Below are 27,224 nucleotides of genomic sequence, written 5' to 3'. Positions count from 1 at the left end.
AATTTGAATTTTCAATCTATGATTTATTTTATTGAATCTATTTACAACGTCGGCCAGTGAAGGATTGCAAAAGACAAAGAAAAGTCTGGCGAATTAATTTTCCGTAAACATCTTTTGATTTGCGTCACTTCGGAAGAACAATTAAAAAAAAAAAAGAATCTTGATTCTTCAAAGTGAAAAGTCCTATTTACATTTTTTAATCACCTCTTTTGGAGTGTTATTTAGTGTATTCTCAGTACTCGCAAGAATAATTAAAATAGAAAAATCCAGTTTGTCATTGGTAAAGATCAGCGCCCAGTGGCGTCCGCCTACGATTGTTCGTTTTGCTCAATGTTGCCAACCAGGCTCTTGGTGTCCACCAGAGCTCGGATGGGATTATTAAAGTACAACTTGTTGATGAAATTGGACTCCCCCGAAGGTGAGGAGATGGGCATCTTTTTCCGGAAGAGCAGGAAACCCACTAGTCCCGCCAGGGCCAGAACCACCAGCACCACGGCCACACTGATGCCAGCGGAGCCGTTGGACACCTTTTCTATGACATGAGCTATTTGAAGAAATGTACAACGTGAATATTAAATCCAGAAAATTAGCTACTGCATAATTTCTACACTCACCAACAGCTGGGGGCTTTTCTGTCGGCGTGATGACTAGGAAAAAAAAAATCATCTCAGTGTTAAATGTATTCTTTCAACCTTGACACAATTTACTCTTAACTAGCGCTTTGGTGCCAAACATCTAAGTACATTGCAAAAAATAATGTAAAGAATAAATAAATAAATATAAATAAATATTTCAAATATGTGCAATTGTGACTAGCGAACTGCAAAGGATGAGAAGGGGCTTCAGACAGAGCCCTGGGGCACGCCTATATTGATTGAAAACCTTTGGGTGTTTTGCAGATATACGAGCGGTATCTGCTGCAGCTGGTGGTCTTCCATTTGCCGCTGTCGGAGAAGACCTCCACGCACGTCCACTCGGACGCCGCCATGCCCGGCTTCCAGTTGGTGTAGTCCACCGCACTGTTGTCAATCCACGCCCACTGACCTTTTGACAAAGAAGCTCTCTGACTTAGCCGCCATCCGAAAAAGCTAGACGAGTGCAATTCTTACTGTCGTGGGTTTTGTACAAGCCGATCCAAAAGCTCTTGGCACTGTCCTGCAGGACATCCAAGTTTTGTTGGATGAAAAGACTCTCCTGGGGGTCCTCGATGCTTACCAGAGATGCCCCTGACAAAGAGCCAATCAGGCATACACGTTTTATATCCCACTGAGGTGGTGGTAAAAATCATCCCAGCGTACCCATTCTCAGACATTCCACGGAAGCGTGGGCCCAATTGTCCTTGAGCGAGCTGAAGAAGGAATAACAATGACCCCGGAAGGGAACCCAGGTTATCTGCTTCTTTGATTCTGGACAATTTCCGGCCAGCTGAGGAGGCTCGATGGGCGCCGAATCTATCCCAAAAAAAAAAAAATTCAGTGTTGTTAGATGGAGGCAAAGTCCGAGAAGAGGGTTTTTCACCCCCGACCTGGTGAGGTCTTGCAAAGCGAGTAGTAGGTGTTGCTGCACGGTGCCGTCTTCCAGGTTTTGTCCACGTCCATGTACACGCAGCCGTAATTGCTCTTCGGCTCATCTTTGCCCCATCTGGTGTACGACAGCAACCAGTTGTCCACCCACTTGAAGCGACCTCCAGTCTGTCGAGGGGAAACCGCGCTCAAGTACTGCCTAGTCAGACATTTTAGAGGTCAAGGGGGCTTGCATCTCCTTTACCACATTGCTGTTGAGGCCGATCCACACGGGCTCGTTGAACTTGAAAATCTGCAGCGAGATGTAGGCTTGCGCCACGGGGTCGAGCACGCTGGCCAGCTCGGCGTCGTCCGCCTGGCACTGCCTGCGCGCCTCATCCCAGCGCAGCTTCTGCGTCAGCAGCTTGTACGAGTCGTTGCCCAGCTTGTTGAAGGCCTTCGAAGACATTGTGGTGGCCGCCGGCGCAATTTGGGAATCTTTGGAGAAAAGTCATGTTAGTTGCCCAAAACAACTTTTACAGTATAGTATAAAAATAACAATGATTATTTAGTGGTTGTGCCACTGACCAAGATTCCTTTTACAGATGAAGCCGCGCTTTTCGCCACAATCGTCCACCTTCCAGAGTCCCATTTGTTTCGAGACGCTGCCCACCATCATCACACAATCAAAAACTTGCTGTGGAACAAAAAGTACAGTGGTGGGTGCCTTGAGATTCACAATGCTAGTTTAATGCTAACATACAATAGAAAACGGCCATTGACGTGCTAACGGTTAGCATTGGCAGTATGACCAACTGAATACAGACGGTGGAGCAACACACGAAGACAGCTAATGCAATAATAATAATAGTAATAATAATAATTATTATCATTATTATTACAGGCATATAGTCTTTATCCTCTGAAAAAAAAAAGAGGAGAGCAAAATATGGACCTTGTCCACTATGGAGTAGCGTCCGTCCGGCGTGGACGTAGGATGCCCTTTGGCCCAGTTGGTGTACAACACGCCTCGGCCGTCCGTCCACACAAAATGCATCTCCCAGTTGACATCGTTCATGCCGAGCCACAGGTCCTCCCTGTACCTCGACATCTGTGTGGTCAGGAAGGCTTGAAAAGGAACATTTGGGGATTAGTGGGTTTTGGGGGTTGAGTAGTGAACCGCAAATAAAAGCGAGGACCCGGCATACCTTGCTCCCTCTCGCTGATGACTGACACCAGATTCCCTCCTTGGTTTTTGCAGTACTCCCTGGCGTCCTGCCACGACTTTCTGTCGGCGCCCACAAACCTATAGCACTGTGAAAACCAGATAAGAAGTCAAGATGACCAAAGAAATAAATCACCAACGAGAGCTTTTGCATGTGAGTGTAATAAAGTTGGAAGAATTCCTCCTCCTAGCGCTTACCTTGCCTTGGAATGGCAGCCACTCGGGCGCGCAGCCTCCCTTGGGCTCGACCGTGGGCATGGCGGTGGCGTTGACGAACATGCTGTTTCTTTTGCAGATGGACGGCAGCTCGAGGCCGCAGTTGATGTCGTTCCAGAAGCCTTCAGGACACACACACACCCAGTACTGCACGTTTACAAAATTGTTACGGACAATTTGAGGTCCATTTTTAAAATAGATAATGATATTTAGCATTTATAAGAAAATATATATTGGTTTTTTTTAATCTTCCTTTAGGTGCTGGTCTAATTAATACAATGAGTTTACCCATGCTCTTGTATATGGTCACACAGTTTTCGTCATTGTTGGCAAAGTTGGGCTCGTTTTGTTCCCACGCTGTGTACGTCACTGGCGTTTCATCCAACCAGCTGGAGGAAAACACACATTTTCTTCAATATATTAAAAAACTATCGTGGCGGTGGGGTTAGAAATTTTTGTGAGGTTATGATTTTTACAAATGTATTAATTATTCATTATTTTTTCTTCAATGTGATTTTGGTCTAACGTGCATTTTGAGTTACCTAAAGGAGTGGTCCAGATTGACAATGAGCCCGATATAGTACTGATTCTCGGAGCCCCTGAGGATCTGTTTCCACAGGAACCTTCTCTCGCTGTCCCCCGTGATGACGGCCAGATCGGCGAAGTTCTGTTTGCAGAAGGCCCGCGCGGCCTCCATGGGCTGCTCGTCCATGTTAACGAAGTACTGCGAGTCGTTGTAGACAAGCCAGCCGTCCTTGGTGATGTTGAACACTGCAGAATCAGCAGAGCACATATTTGAAACGCCACTTGTTTGTTTACATTCCAAATTTACGTTTATGTCTTACCTGGCATGACGACGACGGGTTCGGGTTTGGGAGTCACTCCTGTAAATAGAACAGCACTGAATCAATGTGTTGTGTGTGTGCGTGTGTGTGCACGTGTGCACGTGTGTGTGTGTGTGTGCATGCGTGCGTGTGCATGCGTGTGTGTGTTGGTTACCTTTGCGTATCTGGCAGATCCAGTCATTGTAGACCTCGCAGTGTCGGTCATTCCAGTGTCGTCTGTAGCTGATTTGAACTTCCGTACAGTGCTCGGCGTCGTTGTAATTGTTGGGTTCCCCATAGCCCCACTTCTCAAAGTCGTACTACATAGTAGTGGGAGGAGGACATGGAGTTTTAATCATCACAATGAATGTTGGCTGTGATAAAACCAGGTACCCACGGGCGATCCGTCGCTCCAGACGAAACCTTCGTTGGTGCCAAGTAGGCTGAGTCCGATCCAGGCTCCGTCCGATGAGTGAAACCTTGACGGCAGTACAACTTCTTAACATACACGCTAATTTGACCCAGAGTGTGTGCGTGTGTGTACATACTGCGCATTGCTGAGGTCCTGAGCTCCGTGGATGCTCATCAAGTCTCCATCAATGGTCCTGCAGAAGTCCTTTGCTTCGTGCCAAGTCTTCTTCTCATCGTTGCTCTTTTTGTACAGCTGCAAACCGCCAGAGTTTTTAATTCATATTTTAAATTTTAGTTAGATTTTATTTCATTCTGACTTGGGGGGGTCTCTCACCTTGAAGCAGACGTTCCTGTTAGCCACAGGCACCCACCCAGAGGCGCAGTTGAGGACGGGCGTAACAGGCGGCGCGGTGGTCACCTGGACGCCCTCAGCAACTTTCTTGCAGATGTACTTCTCCTTGCTGCCGCAGCTGACCACGTCCCACAGGCCGGCTGACGTCCCCGTCGCCAAGGCCACGCAGCCCGCTTTGCGGTCTGCGGTTCAGAATCGCGTGGTTCAGGTCAAAGGTTAGTTGAGGAATAAAGAGAAAACAATAGTATTTATTATTAAGAGACAAAACTATTTCTAACTTTGAACTTCAATGCATTTTTGTATCATTTAAAATTGGCCTTTTTGAAATCACATTTTCCCAAAAAACATACTAATGGTTTTGTTTTCTTTCTTGACTTGAGAGTAACTTGGCAATAAAAATCACAATTGGAGTAGCATACCCGGAATGTCCACATTGAAATACGTGAAGGAGATTTTCCTCTGGCTGGTCCAAGTGAACGTGTGCGTTTCTTCTTTTTTGAAGAGCCCTATCCAGAAGTACTTCTCAGGCCTCAGGCCAACCAAGCTGGTCAGGAAAGCATTCTCGTACCTTTGGGAGAAAGAAATGAGGTCAGTGAAGCGCTCCATGACGAAGTGGCGCGCAATCGTACCTGTCGGCCACATCGACGAGGTTCCCGCCATCCTGTGCGCAGGCCTGCGTGGCCTCCTCAAATGTTTTCTTCTCAGCTCCGATGGTGTAACAATACGAGTGGTACCTGAGCGAACCCTACAAATATCAACAATGTTGTGAATTTTGCTGGAAAAAAAAAAAAAGAAGCATTTGAGATTTAGGCGGGTCCCTCACAAGCGCGCAACCCGGGTTGCTTTCCTGGTGGGTTCCTTCAGCCGCTTTGGAAGAGGCTTTCTTCTTACAGATGTATCCGTACGCCTTCTCGCACATTTGGTCGGCCCACCTGCCGCTCTAAAAAGACAAAGGCACCATTTGAATTCTTTTTTCAAAAAAATGCATTCCAAAAACAAACGCTTTTTGCTCACGTCTCCCCGAATGAGTACGCAGTCCTCCTGGAGGTTGGTGCCATGGGTGGGCTCGTCCATTAACCACTGGGTGAAGGTGATCTGCGATCGGTCGGACCACTCGAACAACATCTGGCTCCTCTGGTCGTTCAGACCGATCCACAGAATATCCGTTACCACTGAAGAAATATTTTTTGTGTGCTTTTGAATGATTTGGTCTCGTTTTAAGAACGACAACGCCGGGGCCGCTTACGATATCCCGACTGGGCGATGATGAAGCTCTGCTCTTCGATGTTGTGAATGCTGGCCAGATCGGCGTCATCCCTGCGGCAGGCAGTCAAAGCATCCTTCCACATTTTCTTGCTCCTCTCAATGAAGTAACAATTGCCACCATAAGGGACCCAGTGGTTGGGGCAGAAGCTGGGCTGGTGGACTGCATCCAGAAGATTATCATCGATCAAATTTCCTGTTGCGTAGTCAAGTTGAAATGATCTTACTGGGCGGTGGAGGAAGACTGGTGGAGTTGCCTTTGCGGCAAATGTATCCCAGCTTCTTGGTGCAGGTCCTGGTCTCCCATTTGGAGGCCTTGCCAGCATTTAGAGTGGCGCAGTTCATCCCAGGATCGGATGACGGATGACCTGATGGCAAACACCCAGTTACACATTTATACAATTACAAAATGCTAACGCTAACACCAGACAAATTTTCAATTCAATTTGAACTACTGGTTCAAAATGTCTCTTGCCACTTCTGGAATGACAAATCTAGAATGACCTGGTGCCCAGTTTAAATATCGGAAGGGGTTCCCGTTGCTCCACTGCCATCCTGCCTTGTAGTCCAAACTGTTGAGTCCGATCCACAGGGCGCTTCCCAAATTGTTGGTCAGTCCTGTGTGGAGTCAATAAGCTGGTCAGCGTGCGTCCAAGTCCACATCAGGAATTGTGGTGCTACCTGAAATGTAGGACTGCTCGTGGAGCTCCACGATGCTGAGGAGATCCGCTCCCTGCTGCAGACAGCTCTTGCGGGCCTGGTGCCAATTCAGCACGGCCTGAGCGTTGCGCTGGTATTGGACCCCCGTCACCGGGTCCGTGTCCCAGCCGGACGATGCTGCAATTACAAATGAAAAAAACTGGAGGGCAAAATTCCACATGCGCTGATTTGCAGTCATTTTGCAAACGTTGCGGAGGGGAGGAGAGGACTGAGGGAAGAGGAAAACAAAGACTGCTGACAAGTCAGGACGGGAATGTATGTTGTTCTGTCAAGGGGGTCATAAACCTCAATTGTTAGCGCTGACCTCTTTCAAGGCAGAAAACGACACAGAAAGAGTCACGTGCGGACTTTTTGCGGTACTGTATTATTTGATGTTTTGCACGTACCTCTGGTGGGACAGAAGCCCCACTTCTTCTCGCTGTTGTAGTTGGCCTTGGTGGCGCACCATAGCTCCCCATCGGTGCGGCCCGCCTTGGTGCACTCCGAGTACCACTGCTCACCAAATTTGAAGGGGAACAGACACGGGGCGCCAAAGGAGTTGCCCCCGATGGTGAACATTTCTGCGAGTCCAACACATACAGTGTTAGACATTCTTTGTAGATGATAAAGAATATTTGACTGGGAGGACTGTCTGTCTGCGTGTGTTTCTGCTCCAGTTATGTTCAATTCGGATCCAGAAGTGTTTTGCTTTGTCTTTTAGAATTAAAGCATAAAACAGGAAGTCATATGTTACCTGTGTACACACACCATTAATGGAAATGGAAACGTGCCATTTTGATTTTGTTTTACAGACCGGTGAGGTAGTTAGAAACATTTCAAGGCTCACCCAGCGCCTACCTTGATAGCCCTTAGCGCACAAGTCCAAGTGCGTCCCATAGATCTTCCATCGGCTCCAAACACCCGAGCCCTTGTAGATCATTAAATTCTTCTCGTTGTGGTTCCCCCAGTTGAGGTGCAGGTCTCGGTCCCGCAGTCCAAACAGGGTTTCGTTTTTGCACTGCCAGTGCTGCAGATCGCTGGCCTCGTCGCACTCGAACAGCAAGACCTTGACCCAGTCCTTGAGCTCCACGGCGCCCAGGCACAGGTTGAGCGACAGGCTCAGCAGGCGGTCCGCCGAGGCCCAGCGGAACTGCTGGTCCTTGGCGCGGGGCTCGCACCTGGACAGCGTGATGGACGAGGCGTGGACGACCTTCACGCACTTGTTGTGGTCCTGGTTGAAGATTAGGAAGGAGCTGCTGTCTAAAGCACAGAGTACAAACTCACAATAGAACCTTACTAGTCATATTTGTTTCTGCCACTAAAACATTTCTGTCGCCACAATCAAGAAAAATCGACTTGAGTGCCCTCAAGTATTTGTACTCCCGACAAGACATACCGACATTAGCCGCCACGGCACCCAGGAGGCAAAGCAGCAGTGCGGTGAGGCGAGGCCACATGATGGTGTTGGTTGTCAGCAGGGCGTCCAGTGGCAAAGTGGCGAGCTGAGCAGATGCCTTCGCCACGACTCCTCTTCCTTGGACATCCTGTCACATGGCGCTCAGAGAGAGGGGCTGAGCAGGCGGTAGGAAGCACTACTAGAGGCGAGAAAGCTGACACTTGGATATTATTAAAGACCCATGTCTGCTTTTGATAGCCAAACTCAACTCAATAATAATAATCAGGGGGTCAAATTGACCCAGTAAGTGATTAATGGTCCGGGAGTCAGCTCTTCAATAAATCTTAAATCTCATTATCACCTGCTTTGTTTCTATGGTCCACAGAACAGTTGGTGGGTCAAGGTGCCCTCCCACCCTCCAAGATCACTTTTTAAAATCCCTTATTTTGTGAAAATTCTGGAGACAAAATAAACAAAGATAAACTAACTAAATTGTTTATGTAGTTAAAAAAAATATGTTAATATTTGGGTATAGTGTTAACTGGAAAGTACCGTTTTTTTCCATGTATAATGCGCAAAATTTAACTAATTTATTGTCCTAAAATCTGGGGTGCGCATTATACATGGGTACAATTTTTTTTATTTTTTTATCCGGATATCATACGGAAGCCGCCATTACAGATGTGCTTTCTTCTCTGCTGTTCACTTCAAACACGCTCCATACGAACACAATGCTCTCGTATCAGACGCTTGCTCGATCACCTGCTCGTTTGCTGTCACAATGTACCCTACACAAATCCGAAACATTTCTTCGCTATCGAGTTTGCTAGCGCATGCACAGTGATACTGACCGGCAGAATAACATCCAGTTGTTCCCAAAGATGATCTTTTTTCTGAAATAATTTTACGTTTACGGACTTAAGTAGGAGTCAAAATTTGGGTGCGTATTATACATGGGTACAGGCTTTTTTCCAGCATCAACATGCCATTTTTAGGGTGCGTATTATACATGGGGGCGCATTATACATGGAAAAAAACGGTAGGTCAATCAAGCCCAAGATACCGTAATTTTCGGACTATAAGTCGCGTTTTTTTTCATCGTTTGGGTGGGGGGGTGACTTATACTCAGGAGCAACTTACTTTTTTGGGCATTTTATTGCTGGTGCGACTTATACTCCGGTGCGATTTATAGTCCGAAAATTACGGTAGTCAATGTGATGGCAAGGAATGTGAGTAAAATGCTGATGTGACAAACTGCGAAGAATGTGAGAAAAAAAAACAGTACCCCCAAGGAGATCTGTGCAGTTTCCAAAGATGACACAAATGAAGAGAAAAAGTGCACAGGGGGAAATCCTGCTTCCTAGTGGGGAAGTGCCCTCAAATGCTGGCAATGAAGTTACAAATGATGGTTGAATCAAAACAAAGTCCTGTTGAGATTTTTTTTTGGGAGTAATAAATATTTATTAAAAATTGGATTAAAAAATCCGCAAATAAACGTCTCCCTCGAGTACTATACACTGACAACCTTTATTTTCCAAAAATAGCTTTACAGTCATAGTAATTGTTTACATTGCATAGATGCTGAGCCCATTTGAAGTCAGTTGCTAACCAAAACAGCAGCACCCATTGATGCAGTCAAATGAATATGCGGCTACTAATATGAAACGGCTACTGAGTGCAAGTTAGCATGAATTAACTAGCAATTTTCCGCATTGTTTGTTCATTGTAGTTATTTTGTGAACTATAGTAACCTTGACTGATGCGTATTGTGTTGTTGTGGACCTACGTGACATTCCAAAACGTGTGAAATTCACAGGTACATCCTTTGTGTGTTGAAGATCCGGAGCTTGGTCATGAAGTTGAAGTAGATGAAGGCCAGACATACCAGCAGATTCTTGAGCAGGTAGAGGAGCGGCGTGACCAAACCGAAGAAGGCCAGCAAGCCAACTCGCAGGAACAGGAAGGGCATGTCCTGGAGGGCGACGCCCAGCGGGGACAGCAGCGGGTCGCGAGGGGCGACAGCCACCCGCAGACAAGACAGGCAGCAGAAAACGTAAATGGGGCACACCCAGCCCGAATAGCACACCAGCGGGTGGCTCGCCGCCCGGGTCATCTCCGCCGTGTCCAACCAGAACATGAAGCCGTCCACAAACACGTCGGCGCGGGCATCACTGGCGCACAGGAAGCCCAGCGGACCCGCGCGGGCATGCGCCGCACGGGACCCGGATTCAGAGGCATCCAACCCTCGCCCGCCATTCCCGGGTATTCCCATGATGGGGCCGTTGGGTTCCGGACTAAAGCGGGAGCCGTTGCGGGTTCGGTCGCCCCCACGCTGGCCTGGCGTGCTCGCCGGTGCCACGGTGGGTCCTGTGACTTGCGGGTGGGGACCGGCTGTTCCGGGACCCGGCATTCCGGATCCCGGAACGGTCGGAGTGATGGGTGTCACCTGTTCTACATGAGTCAACACCGAGGAGGGGATGTCAGCATCTCTTGCCACATTATCTAAAGACACAACCAGAACAACTGTCACACTGTATCATGGCGCTAAATGCTTAATATAAGAACTGGAATTTATTTACACAAAATTAGGGCCCAACAAATGAAACGTTTCCATGAGTGAGCCAGCGAGACGTAAGCTCACCTTGTCCCGTAAGTCTGCAGTGCCGTATCCGTTCCACCACGTCCATGCAGATGAGGGAGAAAAGGATGAGCGACACGGGCAGCTCGCCAAACGTGTCGTGATGCAAATTGTTGCGGATCTGGATCTACAATTCAAATAAATAAACAAAGGTACACTGCTGCTCCTTCTGATGAGTCCTTTTTGGCAACCAGGCAGCAATAGAGTTATGCAGACAAAAAGGAAGACAGATTACATACTAATATTCTATTACAATTCAATGCCTTTGTGTACCACATGAAAACTACTTGACACCTCGAAAAGTCATGTCACCATTTTTATAAACTGAGTACCGCTTGTAATTTTTTTCATATCCTTGTGACTCGCACACCAGTTGAGAATGACTGTTGCTGTTCAGCTCTTGACATTAGCCTGAGTCAGAACTTGAGAACAAAGCCCAGCAAGCGGGAATCCATGCAGCATTTTTTTTTTAACATCCGATAAACCAAGGAGCAAAAGGTCCGTTTGGGGCAAAGCAGCAAAGTGAGTTCAGGGCCACAGTCCAACCAGGAAGTGAAAATGTGCCTGGTGGACACATGATGTGACAAGAAGGACAGGAAGAGGAACCCAGCTGCTTATCAGCGCCTCCTTGTCCTCACATATGACTCCCTAGGGACTTTCTTCTCACAAGTCATCACCTTGTATGTCAATAAAGGGCATAACTTTTTTTTTTCCCCAAGCTCAATAGAAAATGAACATTTGTGGTACCTCAGAGCTTGCGATCAGGAAAGCAAAGCAGGGCATTGTGGAGAGGATCACAAACACGAGGGCCACGGGCCTCCTGGATAGAAACACACATTAGTGAGGACAGCAAGACAAAAACCAGTTTCTTTCCATCACGGCACCGCTCACCACTTCTTTCTCCCAATCAGGAACCTCTTCTTGGCAAACACCATATACTTGAGGGGCACCCAGATGAGGAGGGCAACGGACGTGACGTAGGCCACCAAGGAGGCCACGATGAACCAGTAGGCTCCGCCGGAGGCGCCCCCTCCTTGAATCTCGGCCACGATGGCGGCGAAGCGCTGCATGACCACGAAGAGCGGCACGCACAGGCCGGCGAACTGCAGCGCCTCGCACACCGCCAACTTCAGCGTTCGGCCCGAGCCCATGCTGTGAGGACACCGGGGTGGGAGACGTAGGGGGGGGGGGCGGTGACCGGTGCCCACCATTGTCCACCCTGCCCCGCCACTAGCATGTTCCACACAGTGCAGGCCTGAAACTGCTTACGCCACAATCATCATTGTGTGCCTGGTAAACAAAGCTTGACAAGGATGTGGACTACTATTAGTAGTTGTGGGGTCCAAACATGGCGATAATCAGGCCGGATAGAAAGAATAGAGTATTTTCTGCCGAGCTAAATGTCAAATGTTTTGAAAAGATGATCCTAAGTCACAGGTGTCAAACTCAAGGCCCGGGGGCCAGATACGGACCGCCACATCATTTTATGTGGCCCGCGAAGACAAATTGTGCATCAAATTCGTGTGTCATTACTGGAATTACAAATTGTCATCAACATGCCATTTTTAGGGTGCGTATTATACATGGAAAAAAACGGTATAGACATTTCATTGTTACTACTGTCCATTGTTGTGTCGTTTGTCCGATTGCGGTTTGCTTCATGTGGGCGCTGTTTAATTGACAGCTCCGGCGCGCTCCTTTAAGTTTGCTTCGCATGGTACGAGCAGCGTACACGCATGACTACAGCCGTTACGCAGCGGCACGGTGACTAACGGTCGCCAGCAAATGTATTTTGTTGTCTCGATGACTTAATTATTAATTATGTTTGGTGTGTTGCCGAGTGTATTTCATTTATGGTTATTTAGTATAGCGGAACCGCTACGCGCAGTTAGTTATGTAATGTGTGCCGTCTATTAGTGTTGTGTGACGTCACAAGTTGAGCGTTGACTTACCGTTTTTTTCCGTGTATAGTGCGCCCCCATGTATAGTACGCACCCCTAACAATGGCATGCTGATGCTGGAAAAAAGCTTGTACCCATGTATAATACGCACCCAATTTTTATGAATTTTTAAAAAAAAAAATTTAATTTTTTTTTTTTTTTTTTTTAAGTCCCAAAGATCGTCACACACGCAGGGAGGCAATGGGTCCCATTTTTAAAGTCTTTGGTATGGTCTTAACTAGGCTGGATGTCATTTTTTTTGTTGGCGTTGATTTCTCCGACTGCCCCTAAACGCACCACCGCGCTCCGTGCGCACACGGCGGCTCTGTATGGGAGAGACGTTGAAGAGGAATAAAAACACCCTTGGAAACCAAAACTTGCCCCTCGTCGTGACTCGGAGCCGCAACAAATGTTTCGGATTTGTGTAGGGTACATTGTGACAGACGGCAAACTAGCAGGTGATCGAGCGAGCGTCTGATACAAGAGCATTGCGGTCGTATGGAGCGTGTTTGAAATGAACAGCAGAGACGAAAGGAACAAGGCAAAGTGTTGTGAAATAAAATATTACCTGTAATACGCATTTTGTTATTTGCTGATTGAAACTGCTAATTAAACTGTGAATTGAAACTAATAGGTGGAGAACTGAACTCTCGCTCTTTATATAGCTGACGTGTCTTGCGCAACCGTTCTGCGCATCTGTAATGGCGGCCTCCGTATGACGTCCGGTCCGCGATGGAGATTAAAAAACAAACAATATTTGACAATAACACACCATCGAGGATTGCACCATCGCATCAAACGATGTGTCGTCAATTATGAATTTTACTAAGTGTGTTGGGCAGGATGGGTGAATGCGATGCGCGATTGACAACAAACAAGAAGAAAGGTGAGTTTTATTTCGGGGGAGATTTGTCATGTCTCGTCCCCAGTTTTGCTATGTGTCTAGGTTGCCATAGTTTCTGTTCGTGTCACCCCGCTCTTCCTGTGTCACCTCAATCGATGTAACGTGTTTTGTATTTAAGTCCTGTCTGCCCCTCGCTCACCGTTGGATCATTGCATGTGTTACTGTCATTCTGTTCCTGTCTTTGGTAATGTCACCCTGTCTTTTTGTTCCACGACTTTGTCGGTCAGTCCTGTTGTTGGTTTTGTTGTACCATGACTTTATTTAAAAAAAAAAAAAAAAAAACTTAAAAAAAAAAAAAATTAAAAATTTTTTTTCTTTGTACCCATGTATAATACGCACCCCAGATTTTAGGACAATAAATTAGTAAAATATTGCGCACTATACACGGAAAAAAACGGTATGTGCTGTATTTCTGTCTGTTGCAGAACCACACACATACACACACACCCCCAACATACAATAATCACACACACAACAATCACATTCACACACCCAAAGACTCACCCATGTACACTACACACACCTGCTCTCACATCCTCACGACCAAACGTGCCTATACCCGTTTGACAGTTTGCCCGTATGCCCAATATGAGCCACAGTGCCTGTTACTTTTTTGCCAATAATTCAGTAAGGCAATCAAAACTGAACCATGTCTTCCCTCCTGTGTTCTGACCGACACCAGGGGGCGAAAAGAGCATAACCATCCGAGACAGCCCCCTATACAGTCTTCAGGGTCCCCCACAATAGCGGTAGCAGTTTGCATTATTTTATTGCAATGTTTTTCCTTATTCAGATTTGTTTCAAGACTACAGTTACAGTTAGACTTCACTTTGATGGTTAATGCTGTTATTGCAATTTTTTTGTTTTATCACAGTAGATTGGTTTATTTACATTTCAAAAACCAGAAGCCATTCATTTACAAGAGTGATTGCACTTTAGTTTACATATTTAAATGTTCAGATATTAAGATGTGATAGACAGTATTTGCATGATTTGAATGAGGCAAAATAACATGCTTTTTCTCTCCAATATATTGTTATAATCATTTGTTTCAGATGTAATCATTTTCTGTACAAAAATTTAATTTGGTGTTCAAAAAGCCTTTTTTCAAACCTGAGTCTTGAAAAAGAGGGGGTCAATACAGTAATTATTTCTTACTTTTCCACCAGGTGGCAGCAAACTTACTTGTCGCGCAACCCACCGTCCCTCTTCGTGACACAACCCCACCCCCTCCCTCCAGCTGTCACCTAACTTCCCGGACCCTCCTTACCGCCACCCGCCCCGCGACACCACCCCACCCCAGCCTGGGCACCAGCATGGCGTCCAGCGAGGACGACGGCGGCGCGGCGTCGGACGAGAAGGAAAACAACAACAAGAAACGCGGCAAAGGCACCGTGGCCACTGCATGGCTCGCCTTCTACAACATCGCCATGACGGCCGGGTACGTGTGCGGCGTGTGCGGCGTGTGCGGCAGGCCGCTGGAATGAATGGAGCGTCGCTGCGTGTCCAAATAGGGCCGAGCCGAGGGTGTGAAGTGTGAAGGGCCGCGGGGGCTGCCTGCTGGTATAAGTTTAGACGCCGGCGACACCGGAGTGACGCTGGAAATGCTCAATGGGCACTTTTTGATTTTATTTTTTTTAAACTCACATTAACAGGCGTGTGCGAACCTTTACATTCTGGAAATACGTCCTGTATAAATAATTATGTTTTTAAAAATTGCTGTCATCATCACCTAAGGTTTTCGACCCACTCCTACCGTTTTTTTCCGTGTATAGTGCGCAATATTTTACTAATTTATTGTCCTAAAATCTGGGGTGCGTATTATACATGGGTACAAAGAAAAAAAAAAAAAATTTTTTTTTTTTAAATTTTTTTTTTTTTTTTTTTTTTTAAATAAAGTCATGGTACAACAAAACCAACAACAGGACTGACCGACAAAGTCGTGGAACAAAAAGACAGGGTGACATTACCAAAGACAGGAACAGAACGACAGTAACACATGCAATGATCCAACGGTGAGCGAGGGGCAGACAGGACTTAAATACAAAACACGTTACATCGATTGAGGTGACACAGGAAGAGCGGGGTGACACGAACAGAAACTATGGCAACCTAGACACATAGCAAAACTGGGGACGAGACATGACAAATCTCCCCCGAAATAAAACTCACCTTTCTTCTTGTTTGTTGTCAATCGCGCATCGCATTCAGCCATCCTGCCCAACACACTTAGTAAAATTCATAATTGACGACACATCGTTTGATGCGATGGTGCAATCCTCGATGGTGTGTTATTGTCAAATATTGTTTGTTTTTTAATCTCCATCGCGGACCGGACGTCATACGGAGGCCGCCATTACAGATGCGCAGAACGGTTGCGCAAGACACGTCAGCTATATAAAGAGCGAGAGTTCAGTTCTCCACCCATTAGTTTCAATTCCCAGTTTAATTAGCAGTTTCAATCAGCAAATAACAAAATGCGTATTACAGGTAATATTTTATTTCACAACACTTTGCCTTGTTCCTTTCGTCTCTGCTGTTCATTTCAAACACGCTCCATACGACCGCAATGCTCTTGTATCAGACGCTCGCTCGATCACCTGCTAGTTTGCCGTCTGTCACAATGTACGCTGCACAAATCCGAAACATTTGTTGCGGCTCCGAGTCACGACGAGGGGCAAGTTTTGGTTTCCAAGGTTGTTTTTATTCCTCTTCAACGTCCCTCCCATACAGAGCCGCCTCTCTCCCCTGCGCACGGAGCGCGGTGGTGCGTTTAGGGGCAGTCGGAGAAATCAACGCCAACAAAAAAAATGACATCCAGCCTAGTTAAGACCATACCAAAGACTTTAAAAATGGGACCCATTGCCTCCCTGCGTGTGTGACGATCTTTGGGACTTAAAAAAAAAAAAAAAAAAAAAAAAAAATTAAAAAATTTTTTAAAAAATTCATAAAAATTGGGTGCGTATTATACATGGGTACAAGCTTTTTTCCAGCATCAGCATGCCATTGTTAGGGGTGCGTACTATACATGGGGGCGCACTATACACGGAAAAAAACGGTAATTTAAACAATTTGATGTGAATATTATAAAATTATTTTTTATTATTATTTTTAAATTATTATTATGTTTTGTAAATAGATTTTAGTCCCCCACACCCAGCTGATTTCAGAACGTGGTTTTTACTCGCATCGACTCTTTAATTAAACATCTCCCGGGGCTCTGTGATATGGCAAAGTGGCGCACTTCAATATTTTATAAAACTTGTAGTACTGTATATTAGAATTTTCTACCTGACATTGCAACAAATGTAAAAAAATATAAAATAGCAGAATGGATGGAAACGTATAGTGCAGTGCTTCTCAATTATTTCCTGTGACGCCCCCCCTAGGAAGAAGAAAACATTTTGCGCCCCCCCCCCATGTTATTAACATTAAAGGAAAAACAAAAAATAAATAAAAAAGAAAGATCAACTTACAATAAAGAATAACTTTATTATTAACAGTGTTTTTTAGTCTGTAACAGAACAGATTCAAAGTGCTGCTGAAGAGCAAATACTCTTCCGGTGATACCGCCACCCCCACTACTGCAGTGGATGTGTAATTACCCTTTAATCTAATACAGCCAAAAGAAAAACATGTTCCCGCGCCCCCCTTGGTATCGCACTACGCCCCCCTAGGGGGGCCCGCCCCACTATTTGAGAAGCACTGGTATAGTGTAATAGGATGCAATAAATGACTTTAACCAGCAGAGGACAGAATTAGCTAGCTAATGACCGGCTCCCATTCTAAAAGCAAACAGAAGCAACACAACGGTATTGTTTAAGTTACATTTTTGTATTTATCTGAAAAAACAAAATAAATTCAACAGACAGAAAGACAAATATTTTCCGTACAACATTACACAAACCAAAGTGGAGCAAAATAAATTGATAGAATCCGCACAACTTTCCTGTAACACAACAACAGTGTCAACTAAACCTATTTTGATTGAGTGTATAAAAAAACTTTTGCGATATGAAGAAACAAATGCCATCTTAACACATCCAGATCTCTTTGAGCTATGATGGATTAACGTCATTCAAATAATCAATAAATTAATGTTATTTTTGTGGTCAGCTGGTTGGTCCTGGCCATGGCGATGATACGTTTCTACATGCAGAAAGGCACACACAAGGGCCTTTACAGAAGTATAGCCAGGACCCTCAAGTTTTTCCAGACTTTTGCTTTAGTCGAGGTAAGACTGTTTTGACCATTGGTACAAAAAGTAATACATCATAAATGATTAGATATGTGTTTAAATATTGCACTTTCTCACAGCTGTAGGCCCTGGAAGAGCTGAAAAGTAATCTTGAAAAGACAATACTTCCTAATCATTTTTATGTACTTTGTGTTCCAGGTGGGACACTGCGCCATCGGTACGTGACAAATTGAATCTATGTCGATTCACGGCTGAAATATCCACCTTTGATAATTGCTGTTGCCACCAGGTCTTGTTAGGACGTCAGTGATTGTCACCGGGGTGCAAGTGAGCTCGCGAATATTCATGGTGTGGTTCGTCACCAGCAGCATAAGACAGGTAATAAAACACCCCCACACACACACAGACAAGTGCACAGGTATGAAATCAGGGCGTCACCCTGCACCCCAGGTACAGAATGAAGAAAGCGTGGTCCTCTTTCTGGTGGTGTGGACCCTGACGGAGATCACCAGATATTCCTACTACACCTTCAACCTGCTCCACCACCTGCCGTACTTCATCAAATGGGCCAGGTGGCAGCGCCGTAATGCTGAGCGTGTTGGGTTTTCGGACAGCTTCTCTGCTAGCCACTAAATGCTAACATGCTGTGCTATGATGACACTAATTGGAAAACTTTGTGTGTATCCGCCACTGATTAGCTCTCAAGTTGACTATGTGTGTGTAATAAACTGACATGTTTGTGTGTGTGCAGATACACGCTGTTCATCATACTGTACCCGCTGGGCGTGGCGGGTGAGTTGCTGACCATCTACTCGGCACTGCCCTTTGTGCGCCGCTCGGGCATGTACTCCATGAGGCTCCCCAATAAGTACAATGTGTCCTTTGACTACTACTACTGCCTGGTGGTTATCATGCTGTCCTACATCCCATGTAAGTGTCGAGCGGAGATACCACCCAAAACAAAAAAAGCAGCAACATGCTTCGCCTTTCACGCGGAACACTGCACTTTTGGCCATTTTCACACAGCGGCGCAGCATCCCACAGTTGTGAAAGCTTATGTAAAGCATTTTTGATTTATTTAATTAACTTATTATATATATATATTTTTTACTTTTAGACCTTATTTTATTAGATTACATGAAACATAATAACATCGGCGTGGGACGTATCCAACCCAATAAATCACTGTTCGCTGTAAAATCAAACACTGACTTGTTGTCGTGTTCAGTGTTCCCTCAGCTCTTCTTCCACATGCTACGACAGAGGAGGAGGGTGCTTCACGGCGAGGTCATCGTGGAGAAGGATGACTAGTCGGAGCTAGCTCGATCGCCACGTCATCTTCATCAGCCGCCGTCGCCACACATCTGAAAAATGCACGGGAGGAGGCACAATTGTTGTTTACAAATGGCTGTCAGGAGACGTACTGAGGACCGGTTGTGGGGGTGCAATAACTCACATTGTTACAGTGTCCCAGATAATTGACAAGAAAACAACAAATCTCAAGAAACAATAAATGTCCACGTAGACAATTTTTTGTGTATGTTTGTCCGAGGGAAAACACTAACATTTTGTCTGCATTTGTTGGTGATGTTTACCTGTAAGATTTGTGTGTCGCTACTTCGATTCCCGCCGAGCAAAAAGGTGCTAACAGGAGAATTGTTGATTGATGTTCAATCAATAATTCTGCTTATAGGAACAAAAGGCCGCAATTTACTGGGGCGGGTGGGGGGAGAGTAAAGAAATGTAAAATCATGTGCAAAAATCAATAAACTCAATTCTACGATATTCAAAGTTTTGTTATCACCTTTGCACCAACTCAATAAAATTGGAATCTAAACCCTCCTCCAATGTTTTGGATCAAATTATGTTTGTCAGTATATGTTAACTATATATTTCTGTTTGTGAATGTGCGATTGTTAAACATGATTGTATCTGATAATAGCTGTCCTCACTTGTTTAGTGTTTGTATTCGTGTTTACCAGCTTCCAACGTACATTCACAGATTTGAAAAATCCAATAGGGCCGATGCGCTTGCGTATCTCGGCAACGGGAGTTTGACGGCGTGTTAAACACCCCAGGAGTGAACGAGAGTGATGAAAAGCTTGATTTTGTTTTGTTTAGGATGGGGTTATTTTTCCTTTATAAAATATGCATATACACGTTTCAAAGACAGTTTTTGAGAGAAAAAAATAAAGGGGGTATTAATCTTTTACCTGTAAATGCTATTTGCCAATAGTACCGCTAGATGGTAGTAATGTCCAAGGTAGAGTTTCATAGCCGCTTGTTATGTTGGATTAAGAATAAAGCGGTTTTATAAATCTAAACACTTGTGCTTCCAGTTTCTCATCAATAAAACGCTACAAAATGCATTTTGCCTTCTCCCACCCCCTCAACTTGACGGCGTTACTAAGCTTTTCAAAATAACCCTGCTGACCACGTCACATTCATTCCAGTGGGAATTTCCCATTTGTTGCAGTGGCCAGTTGAACTGTGTTCAACATTGTGTTACTGCTTCCAATAGGGGGGGAGGTGCTGAATTCAGCAGATTTTTGGGTTCTGCTCGAAGTTTTAGAAAGGGTACACAATTCAACACGACCAGGTTGACGATACTTGCCATTTTCTTCTTGACTCTTAGATATTTTTGGAATTGTTTTCCTCTATATTGTAATTTTAATTACATACACACATACATAGGCATTCCAGATTAGCACTTTTATTTGATAAATTGGCTCTCGTTTTTTGTCACAAACATGTTCTACTTCAACCACACGCACACAAGTATCCCAGCACTTACTGTACTCATTATGGAATTGACAAAAAACTAGAAAGAAAATTCACACGGATCATTTAACTTGCAAAACTAATCCTCAATTGACTGCTAGAACTGAATTGGCAGTTAAATTGATAGAGCCACGCATTTGAATTGTTACTCATTGGTAAGGTGTCACAACGGGCGTGACTGGCAAGCGACTGTTGATCTGATTATGATAATAATGAAGAGAGAGCTTTGAAACTAAACAGCGGATATGAGGAAACAAGATTTGAAATCTTCCAAACTACATCAGCAAAATTCCCATTTTTCTTTTTCTTCTTCTCTTGTGGTGACTTCAAGTACATTTAGCGCTCCTGGGATGACCGAGACGTTCGTATCCATAAGGCCACTTTATTAGGGAATCGTGCGAGTCTCATCACCCCGCAGCTCATATCCCATTCACCGCCACATGTGCAGGTTTTTTTTGTGGGGCCAAAACAGAGTCCAGGTGGTCATGGTAGTGTCCTCCACTCATGACGCCCAAACGCACCCCCTAGAGCCCACGCATGTGCATGTATATGTGTGTGTGTGACGGCGCAGAAAAATAGATTCTTCCCACACAAACACACACAAGTTCATAAAATCACCTTGATGAAGTCCAGATAGACAAGCGTGGTCCACAAAGTCCTTGCCGTGAAAAGCTTGTTTGGAGTTGCATCCCCACACCACCTCCACCCCTTCCCAACCTGGTGAACTTTTGATGTGATGATTTAAATGCATATGTGTGTGTGCGTGCGTGTGTGTGTGCGTGTGTGTTGTTGGCGGCGAGTGCGGTAGCACAACGTTCAGCCGCTTTTTTTCCTCCTCATTGGTTGGTAGGGGGTGCGCCAAATGGCAGCGGCGGTGGCACGCATGTCTTACTTGTCCCCCAGGACAGCAAACTGGTTATCCAGCTGCAGGTGCTGCACCGTGGCGGCATTGCCGTCCTCTCGGCCGCGACCCTTGTGCTTCACGACCTCAAACGTCTTCTCCATTTCACGGTCCCTGGCGGGGGAATACACACAAAGTCACTTTCAAAATGGTGGCTATGAATATGCTCTGCTATTTAGTCAGAAACCCATGTCTCACCTGAATTTATCAACTTTTTAAAACAATTTCATTTTATTTGACAATATTGCTTTTGAAAACAGACAACCAATAACTCATCTTTCTTCAAATTATTTTCCCCAATACCTTCCGATTTTTATAACATGCAAAATTTTGCTGTCGAATGCTCTCAATGAGGAACAACTAGTGTCATCTGGTGGATCGCACGAGTTTATGTTAGACGCTATGTGTAAGGATATTTCAAATGGGATATTTTTGCCATTCTCTTATGGTGTAGAAAGCCAAGCATTGGCGGTGCGTGGAATTACTTGCGCGTCTCCACATGCTTGCCGGTGGCCATCAAGGATGGGAACTGGGTGTCGCTGAAGATCTCTGGGGGTCCCTGAGTCTGAGCTCGTTTGGATGAGGAAAAGCGAGCCCCCGGGGGACGGTACACGCCCCCCGGCGTCTTTGAATCGACCGTCTCCACCTCCTCTGCAGAAAGGAAATAATTTACCAAATTCTCTCAATAAATCTGCACATATTTTAAATATGAAACCTCAATCTTTATGTTCAAGACTATCATACCGTCAAAATGTGATAGTGGCCCATGTCTTTTTGGCAAGTGAAGGTTTACTACTCACCAACTGGTGCAACCGGCGCAGGAGCAGAAGAGGACTTGTTCCAAGGGCCTGACATTTTGTCACCGCCCGCGACAATGAGGACATCCGCGTCCTCGTCCTGCTCCTCGTCATCGTAGTCTTCTTCATCCTTCTCGTCGCTTAGGGGAAACAAACGTTACGACCACATTGGAACGCTCCTGATGGAGACATTTCACCCTCACCTTATCTGCAATGCTTGGAGCCTCAGGCCACTGTAGTCAACCTCTTTCTGCTCAAACTCTTTCCACTCCTCGTCCTCCTGGCCGGAAAGGCACAAAGCTACTCACTGTTGTTACTGTTGTAGAAAATTGTCAGTAGAAAACTAGGAAATGCCTACTGATACACTTTACACTTTAGTCCAAGGATGCAACTACATTAGCAGACACGAATACAATCTGTTCTGCCCAGTGGCTGGCCAGAAAATGTTCCTATCCACCCACTGGTGGCGCCCTTGTAGTGGACTACAGTTTACAGGCTCAGTTATTGCCGAGCTTACTCGTTTTCTAATATATTTGATATTACAGATATTTGTTAGGAATATAGCGTCCTCCGACTTGTGTATAAACTCGGGGTTAGGTCGCCACTGTAGGAACGGAACAGCGTCGTAAAGCGAGGACCCCTCTACCGACGTCTTAGTGGGGTGACTAAACAAACTAAAATGGCGGCGGCTCGCCCTACCTTTTCTTTTCTCAGAGATCTAAAAAAGACAGTATTATACACTTGACTAAAAAAACTACGAAGTAAGTGGTTCCACTGAGTTTGTCAATGTGTCAGTGAGAGAAGCTAAAAGCTAAGCGGTGCTTGGCAGCCGGTCGTCACATGAGCCGTGCTGAGCATATGCTAGATAGCCAGTCGTTTCTTCTTTCCAAATGACTCCTTAAAAGTTGATTTCTCGTCATTTAAGTGTCAAGGGGCGGTTTAACATAACTCGATAAGGGCCTTAAATGTCGTGGCTTCCAGACACGTTACCTTGTCCATGTTGGAGTCCTGACCGTCGCCTTTCGACGACTTTTCATTCTCCTTCTTGCTCTTTTTAAGGCCTGTCGAGGAGACGGCTGACTCCTTGGCCTTGCCCTTGTCTTTCTTCTTCTTCTTGTCCCGTTTAGCAAAGAAGTCGTCCAAGCTCTTTTCACTTGACACATCCGCCATTTTCACGAGAGCCGCTAGCTTTTTTCAAGCACGCCGGTGGAGAAATGACACGCCGAGGATGGGGGGGGGGGGGGGGGAGTGATTCTCGTGTGGGGGAAGGCGGAAAGAGGAAAAGGGCGGAAGCTACTAAAAGCTCCGACGCCGGTCACTTGGCTTTCTTGGGTGTCGTTAAAGGATGGCAAAAAAATTAAATAAAAGGTTCGACTGAGTATCTGCGTCACCCGTCAGCAATCCTGTCAAGCATGCCATGCACCGCACAGGAAATCAGACAAATCAGCATTGTGACCCGGTAATAGATGGACATGAACACGGAAGTGTTACGTTTTTTTATTTTTTAAAATTATTTTTAAATGTTGTCAATTTATATCTTCAGTTTTATTTAAATAACAACAACAACAACAATAAGCAAATTGATAATATATATATTTAAAAAAAAACTTTTTCAATGGCGGTCTATTCCAGCGACGTAACCCGAATTTGTACGTAAATCGGAACATTTGGTGCATAAGACTCGTAGTCTAGGCGCCGTAGTCCGCAATAACATTTTCGTAATGTTAAAATACATGGCCTGTTGACTAACGTCTGATAAACACTTGTGTCAATTTATCAATAATATATTGAACATTAGTGGAAATATGAAGAGTATCAATTGCAATTTGAAATTACTGTAACTTCAATTTGAAATTCATATGCGCCCCTATGTTGTTTTTTTAAATGCACACCTAAAATGCCAGTTTAGAGGCCAACTGTGCTCCTAGTTAAAAAAAAAAAAATCCAAGCAAGTATTGAGCTAACTGCCAATAGTGTTGTTCCATCACTTTTCCGTTGATGTAATGACAATAAAAGGCATTCATTCATAAAGCGCCTGGATAAATGGTACAAAATCAAGTAAAGTGTGTATTTCAGCTCCATTACAACTTAGTCGACACAATAAGCAACAGCGAGACATTAATTCATGACTTTAAAATTTTTATTTATAAAAAATTAAACCACTGATTTGTCTTTACAGAGAGGAATAGCAGAGAGCACATTTGCTTTTTGTTTCACCTTTTAGCCCTGTGCAATGGAACCTGTCAGCTGGGTCTGGACAGAGAAGAGACTTACGTTCTTTCTCCAAGTTACACAAATGAAATTTATGTATAAAACATAAGCGTAACTAATAACTCTACAACATTTGATATTTGAATTAATTTAATCTTCCATCATTGTTCAGCACTAAGATAGCATTCGGTCCGACTACGTCAAGTCAAACAGGACAAACTAGCACACGTGCTAGCCAGTCAACTGAATTAAGTTGAAAATATACACACACAAAAAAAAAAATGGAAACAAAAAATAAAAACTATGGTAAACTGGAAAGAGCTTTTAGCAAACTTGAACATGACTTGAACCACTAGAATTAGAACACCTAAAAATGTCAAATAAACAATACGCTGATGATGCAGAATGTCCGATGCAGAAGCTGATATGACATTAGGGAAGGTCTTCTTTCATTTTGTTTTGGTAAGTGAACCTCTCCCATGAAAATGAACAAAATAAATGTGACCCGCGTGCTGTCCAAACCCAGATGCTCGATTGGTCAACACATTGGCTCAGTTTTCACTAGCTCGCCCGCATTTTTATTTGTACATTATTCACACCATGATAAGAAAAATGATCTCTCAGTGTCGTCAGATTATTAAATTAGCCCCGTCGGGCAGAAAAATAAAGCATCCGCTACCTTCACATCACACCGGAACACTTCAATGATGATTAGAACGTCAAAGAGAATTACGTTCAAAGAAGGGAAAGTACCGTTTGTGTGTAAAAACAAAAAACAAAAAAAAACCACCCAACTTTTTGTGGCTCCCAGATGATGATAAAAATAATATCGGGATATCAGGATTTGGGGTGCAAAACGGAAACATTTATGACTTCCTGTGTTAGTGGCCACTTCCAAATACATTTTCTCTTCAGGTAAAATTTTATTTTAAAATTCCATGCTTTACATTATAATCAAGTCATTGTTGAAATAGGCTTTTTTTTCTCTCTCTGTATCCTTAACTGTAATGTTAATGTTCAAACGTGCATAATGTTACATAAAGTTATGGCTGTCAAAATGTTTAATTTTTCAGTGTCTCTTATTATTTTATTTTTGAACACTTAGTCCCTCTAGCCTACTGTACTTTAATGTCGGTAAATATGGTGCTTTTTGCAGTGCTGTTTTTTAATGATTGTAATTTGTAGAGGCACTGTTATCATGGATTTTTGATTCATTTTAGGATTCCACCCAAAAGCCCAATATCCCCACATTTTTGTAAGTAGTGTCAATATGCCCAGCTAATTTTGCTGCATACATAAAATAGCCTCACTTGGGCCTAAAATTATTACATAAAAACAATAAATTACTTGGTTAAAAATCTGCAAGGCAGTGCAACAATGATGCATGATATGTTTTTTTTTCTTAAGCTCCCAACAGTCTGTGTGTGTGTGTGAAGGTAGCAGGATGTCATCTACTATTATATACACTCCAAAAACAACATTTTACAATCTAGTCAAAATATTTTTCCACATGTTACAGCTAGGACTTCTTCTTTTTTGTCTTTGGAAGGCTAATTTAAAAAAAAAAAAAAAAGAAGAAGCTAAAAACACCAACAAAAGAATGTTAGCTGGGCTGGAGGAAGCGTGGAGGAAGTGTGGTCTCCATGATGACTGAAGGCAAGGCTGGATATGAGGGACCTCTATCCTGGTCTCTTGTAAATGGACTCTTCTTCTTCTTGTGTAGTGTGTACTGATGTGTTTTACGTGCAGTGTTACGTGGGCACAGCCGTCTCCAAACTGCGGCGCCCTTGTCGCAGCTTGCGTTTGTTGCTGTACAGCGCCATCTCCTCGAGGGCTGAGGTGGCGGGCACCGGGACCTCGGCCTCCGGGCCGGCGGTGGGGTCTAGGTAGGAAATGCACACACACAAAGACACACCATTAGGCTCAGAGAAAAAGTTGTAAACGAGGGCGGTAAAAGCCGAAAATATCCCCTGCGTGATTACCAACGCTAAAACACCAGCAGAAGCGGGGGAAAAAGGAAAGACACCAACAAAATCAGAACAGATTAAGTATAATTATAATAAATAATAAAAATTTAAAAAATATTTAAATATACTGTACATATTTTTGTGAAACTCTACTTTGTGTGTTATAAAGTCTGTTATACTGCTCTCTGGTGGCAAAGGTGCAACCACCAGAAGTGAATGTCAATCAGTAATGAAGCATAAAATCATGACAAACACAGACTGTTTAAATTTTTTGTTATCGTGGTATGTTTTATCAAGTAAATCATGACACGGCTGTCGTGTTATGACTATCCAGCTTCACAAAGCCGCTCCTGGTTAGTATGTTGTTAATTTGGGCTGGCTTTCACCATGAGGCCACTAAACTATCGCATTAGCGCGCGCACATGCACACACACATTCCTACCACTAGGGGCGTCTTATCCCGTGTAGACACCTGAATCAAAAGGCACAGGAAACACGTATCTCACTCATCCTCTTGCCAAGCTTTCGTCATCATAATTGTCGTCATCAGCGCAAAGTCAAAAGGAGCGTGAGGCGCACTCACCCAGATGCTGCGAGCCGTCGTCGGTGAACTGCACGTCGTCCACCGCGTCAGGAGACTGCGAGGAGACAAAACGTGGGTGAGTGGAAAAGGAGCAGAGTGGCAAATTTAGGAAAGCAAGCTCGATCGACAGTTCTGTGGCGTTCACGGAAGGTCATTGGCATAAAAGCGCAACCAAGTCAATGTAGCTAAATGAAGCTTTGACAAAAAAAAGTTGCATAAGCCTTTGATTCCACCAAGTACACTTCCATTCACTTGGAAACATTGTGTTTCTAAGCATACACATTTTAAATGTTTTAACAACAATACTTTATATATGTACTAATGTGTAGATTGACATTAGAATATTTTCGCATTTTCCCCCTTGTTCCAGACTTGTTCCAATTTTCTTACTCCACTTCCATTCATTTATGACTTTG

At 44.5% G+C, this 27,224-nt stretch overlaps 5 protein-coding genes across 22 annotated transcripts in view; 1 reads left to right on the top strand and 4 right to left on the bottom strand.

The window, feature by feature from the left end:
• Positions 1-8: 8 nt before the first annotated feature.
• On the bottom strand, positions 9-8,049 carry mrc1a (mannose receptor, C type 1a). The gene is made up of 29 exons (XM_061265817.1): positions 7,889-8,049; positions 7,351-7,752; positions 6,900-7,073; positions 6,475-6,630; positions 6,298-6,411; positions 6,021-6,161; positions 5,777-5,956; positions 5,545-5,702; positions 5,354-5,470; positions 5,160-5,275; positions 4,950-5,098; positions 4,513-4,712; positions 4,316-4,431; positions 4,165-4,246; positions 3,943-4,087; positions 3,789-3,827; positions 3,486-3,714; positions 3,232-3,332; positions 2,926-3,065; positions 2,711-2,816; positions 2,458-2,630; positions 2,091-2,199; positions 1,768-2,000; positions 1,526-1,691; positions 1,299-1,451; positions 1,110-1,226; positions 883-1,044; positions 615-647; positions 9-544 (listed from the first exon to the last, which is right to left on the bottom strand). The coding sequence occupies exons 1-29, from the start codon at positions 7,947-7,949 to the stop codon at positions 309-311; spliced, it is 4,308 nt and encodes a 1,435-aa protein (XP_061121801.1). The 5' UTR covers positions 7,950-8,049; the 3' UTR covers positions 9-308.
• A 1,394-nt stretch (positions 8,050-9,443) lies between these two features.
• On the bottom strand, positions 9,444-11,677 carry LOC133143869 (transmembrane protein 236-like). The gene is made up of 4 exons (XM_061266094.1): positions 11,418-11,677; positions 11,274-11,346; positions 10,530-10,653; positions 9,444-10,390 (listed from the first exon to the last, which is right to left on the bottom strand). The coding sequence occupies exons 1-4, from the start codon at positions 11,675-11,677 to the stop codon at positions 9,699-9,701; spliced, it is 1,149 nt and encodes a 382-aa protein (XP_061122078.1). The 3' UTR covers positions 9,444-9,698.
• Positions 11,678-14,627: 2,950 nt separating this feature from the next.
• hacd1 (3-hydroxyacyl-CoA dehydratase 1) lies at positions 14,628-19,410 on the top strand. Its single transcript, XM_061265715.1, has 7 exons — positions 14,628-14,811; positions 17,487-17,604; positions 17,767-17,785; positions 17,858-17,946; positions 18,019-18,140; positions 18,320-18,498; positions 18,797-19,410. The coding sequence occupies exons 1-7, from the start codon at positions 14,687-14,689 to the stop codon at positions 18,877-18,879; spliced, it is 735 nt and encodes a 244-aa protein (XP_061121699.1). The 5' UTR covers positions 14,628-14,686; the 3' UTR covers positions 18,880-19,410.
• Positions 19,411-20,265: 855 nt separating this feature from the next.
• On the bottom strand, positions 20,266-23,500 carry cdv3 (carnitine deficiency-associated gene expressed in ventricle 3). Of its 2 annotated transcripts, none has more exons than XM_061265716.1 (5): positions 23,038-23,500; positions 22,251-22,327; positions 22,051-22,187; positions 21,736-21,901; positions 20,266-21,364 (listed from the first exon to the last, which is right to left on the bottom strand). In XM_061265716.1, the coding sequence occupies exons 1-5, from the start codon at positions 23,215-23,217 to the stop codon at positions 21,238-21,240; spliced, it is 687 nt and encodes a 228-aa protein (XP_061121700.1). In that variant the 5' UTR covers positions 23,218-23,500; the 3' UTR covers positions 20,266-21,237. The 2 variants fall into 2 exon arrangements, with proteins under 2 accessions (XP_061121700.1, XP_061121702.1); XM_061265718.1 differs by having other exon boundaries at positions 22,251-22,324; positions 23,038-23,498.
• Positions 23,501-24,169: 669 nt separating this feature from the next.
• Positions 24,170-27,224, bottom strand: part of scrib (scribble planar cell polarity protein) — a 28,904-nt gene continuing 25,849 nt past the window's right edge. For 15 of the 17 annotated variants that reach the window (XM_061265389.1, XM_061265387.1, XM_061265391.1 and 12 more), the window contains 2 exons: positions 26,809-26,863; positions 24,170-26,140 (listed from right to left, as the gene is read on the bottom strand). In XM_061265389.1, coding sequence (XP_061121373.1) covers positions 26,010-26,140; positions 26,809-26,863 — 186 coding nt within the window. In that variant the 3' untranslated portion in view covers positions 24,170-26,009. Of the gene's footprint in view, positions 26,141-26,667; positions 26,698-26,808; positions 26,864-27,224 lie in introns of all 17 variants that reach the window. The other 2 variants (XM_061265394.1, XM_061265397.1) reach the window with 1 other exon arrangement.

The sequence above is a fragment of the Syngnathus typhle genome, linkage group LG19 (assembly GCF_033458585.1).
Source record: "Syngnathus typhle isolate RoL2023-S1 ecotype Sweden linkage group LG19, RoL_Styp_1.0, whole genome shotgun sequence".
NCBI classification, from domain to species: Eukaryota; Metazoa; Chordata; class Actinopteri; order Syngnathiformes; family Syngnathidae; genus Syngnathus; species Syngnathus typhle.
The sequence above is the reverse complement of the archived record's forward strand: the minus strand, read 5'-3'. Positions and strand labels throughout refer to the sequence as shown.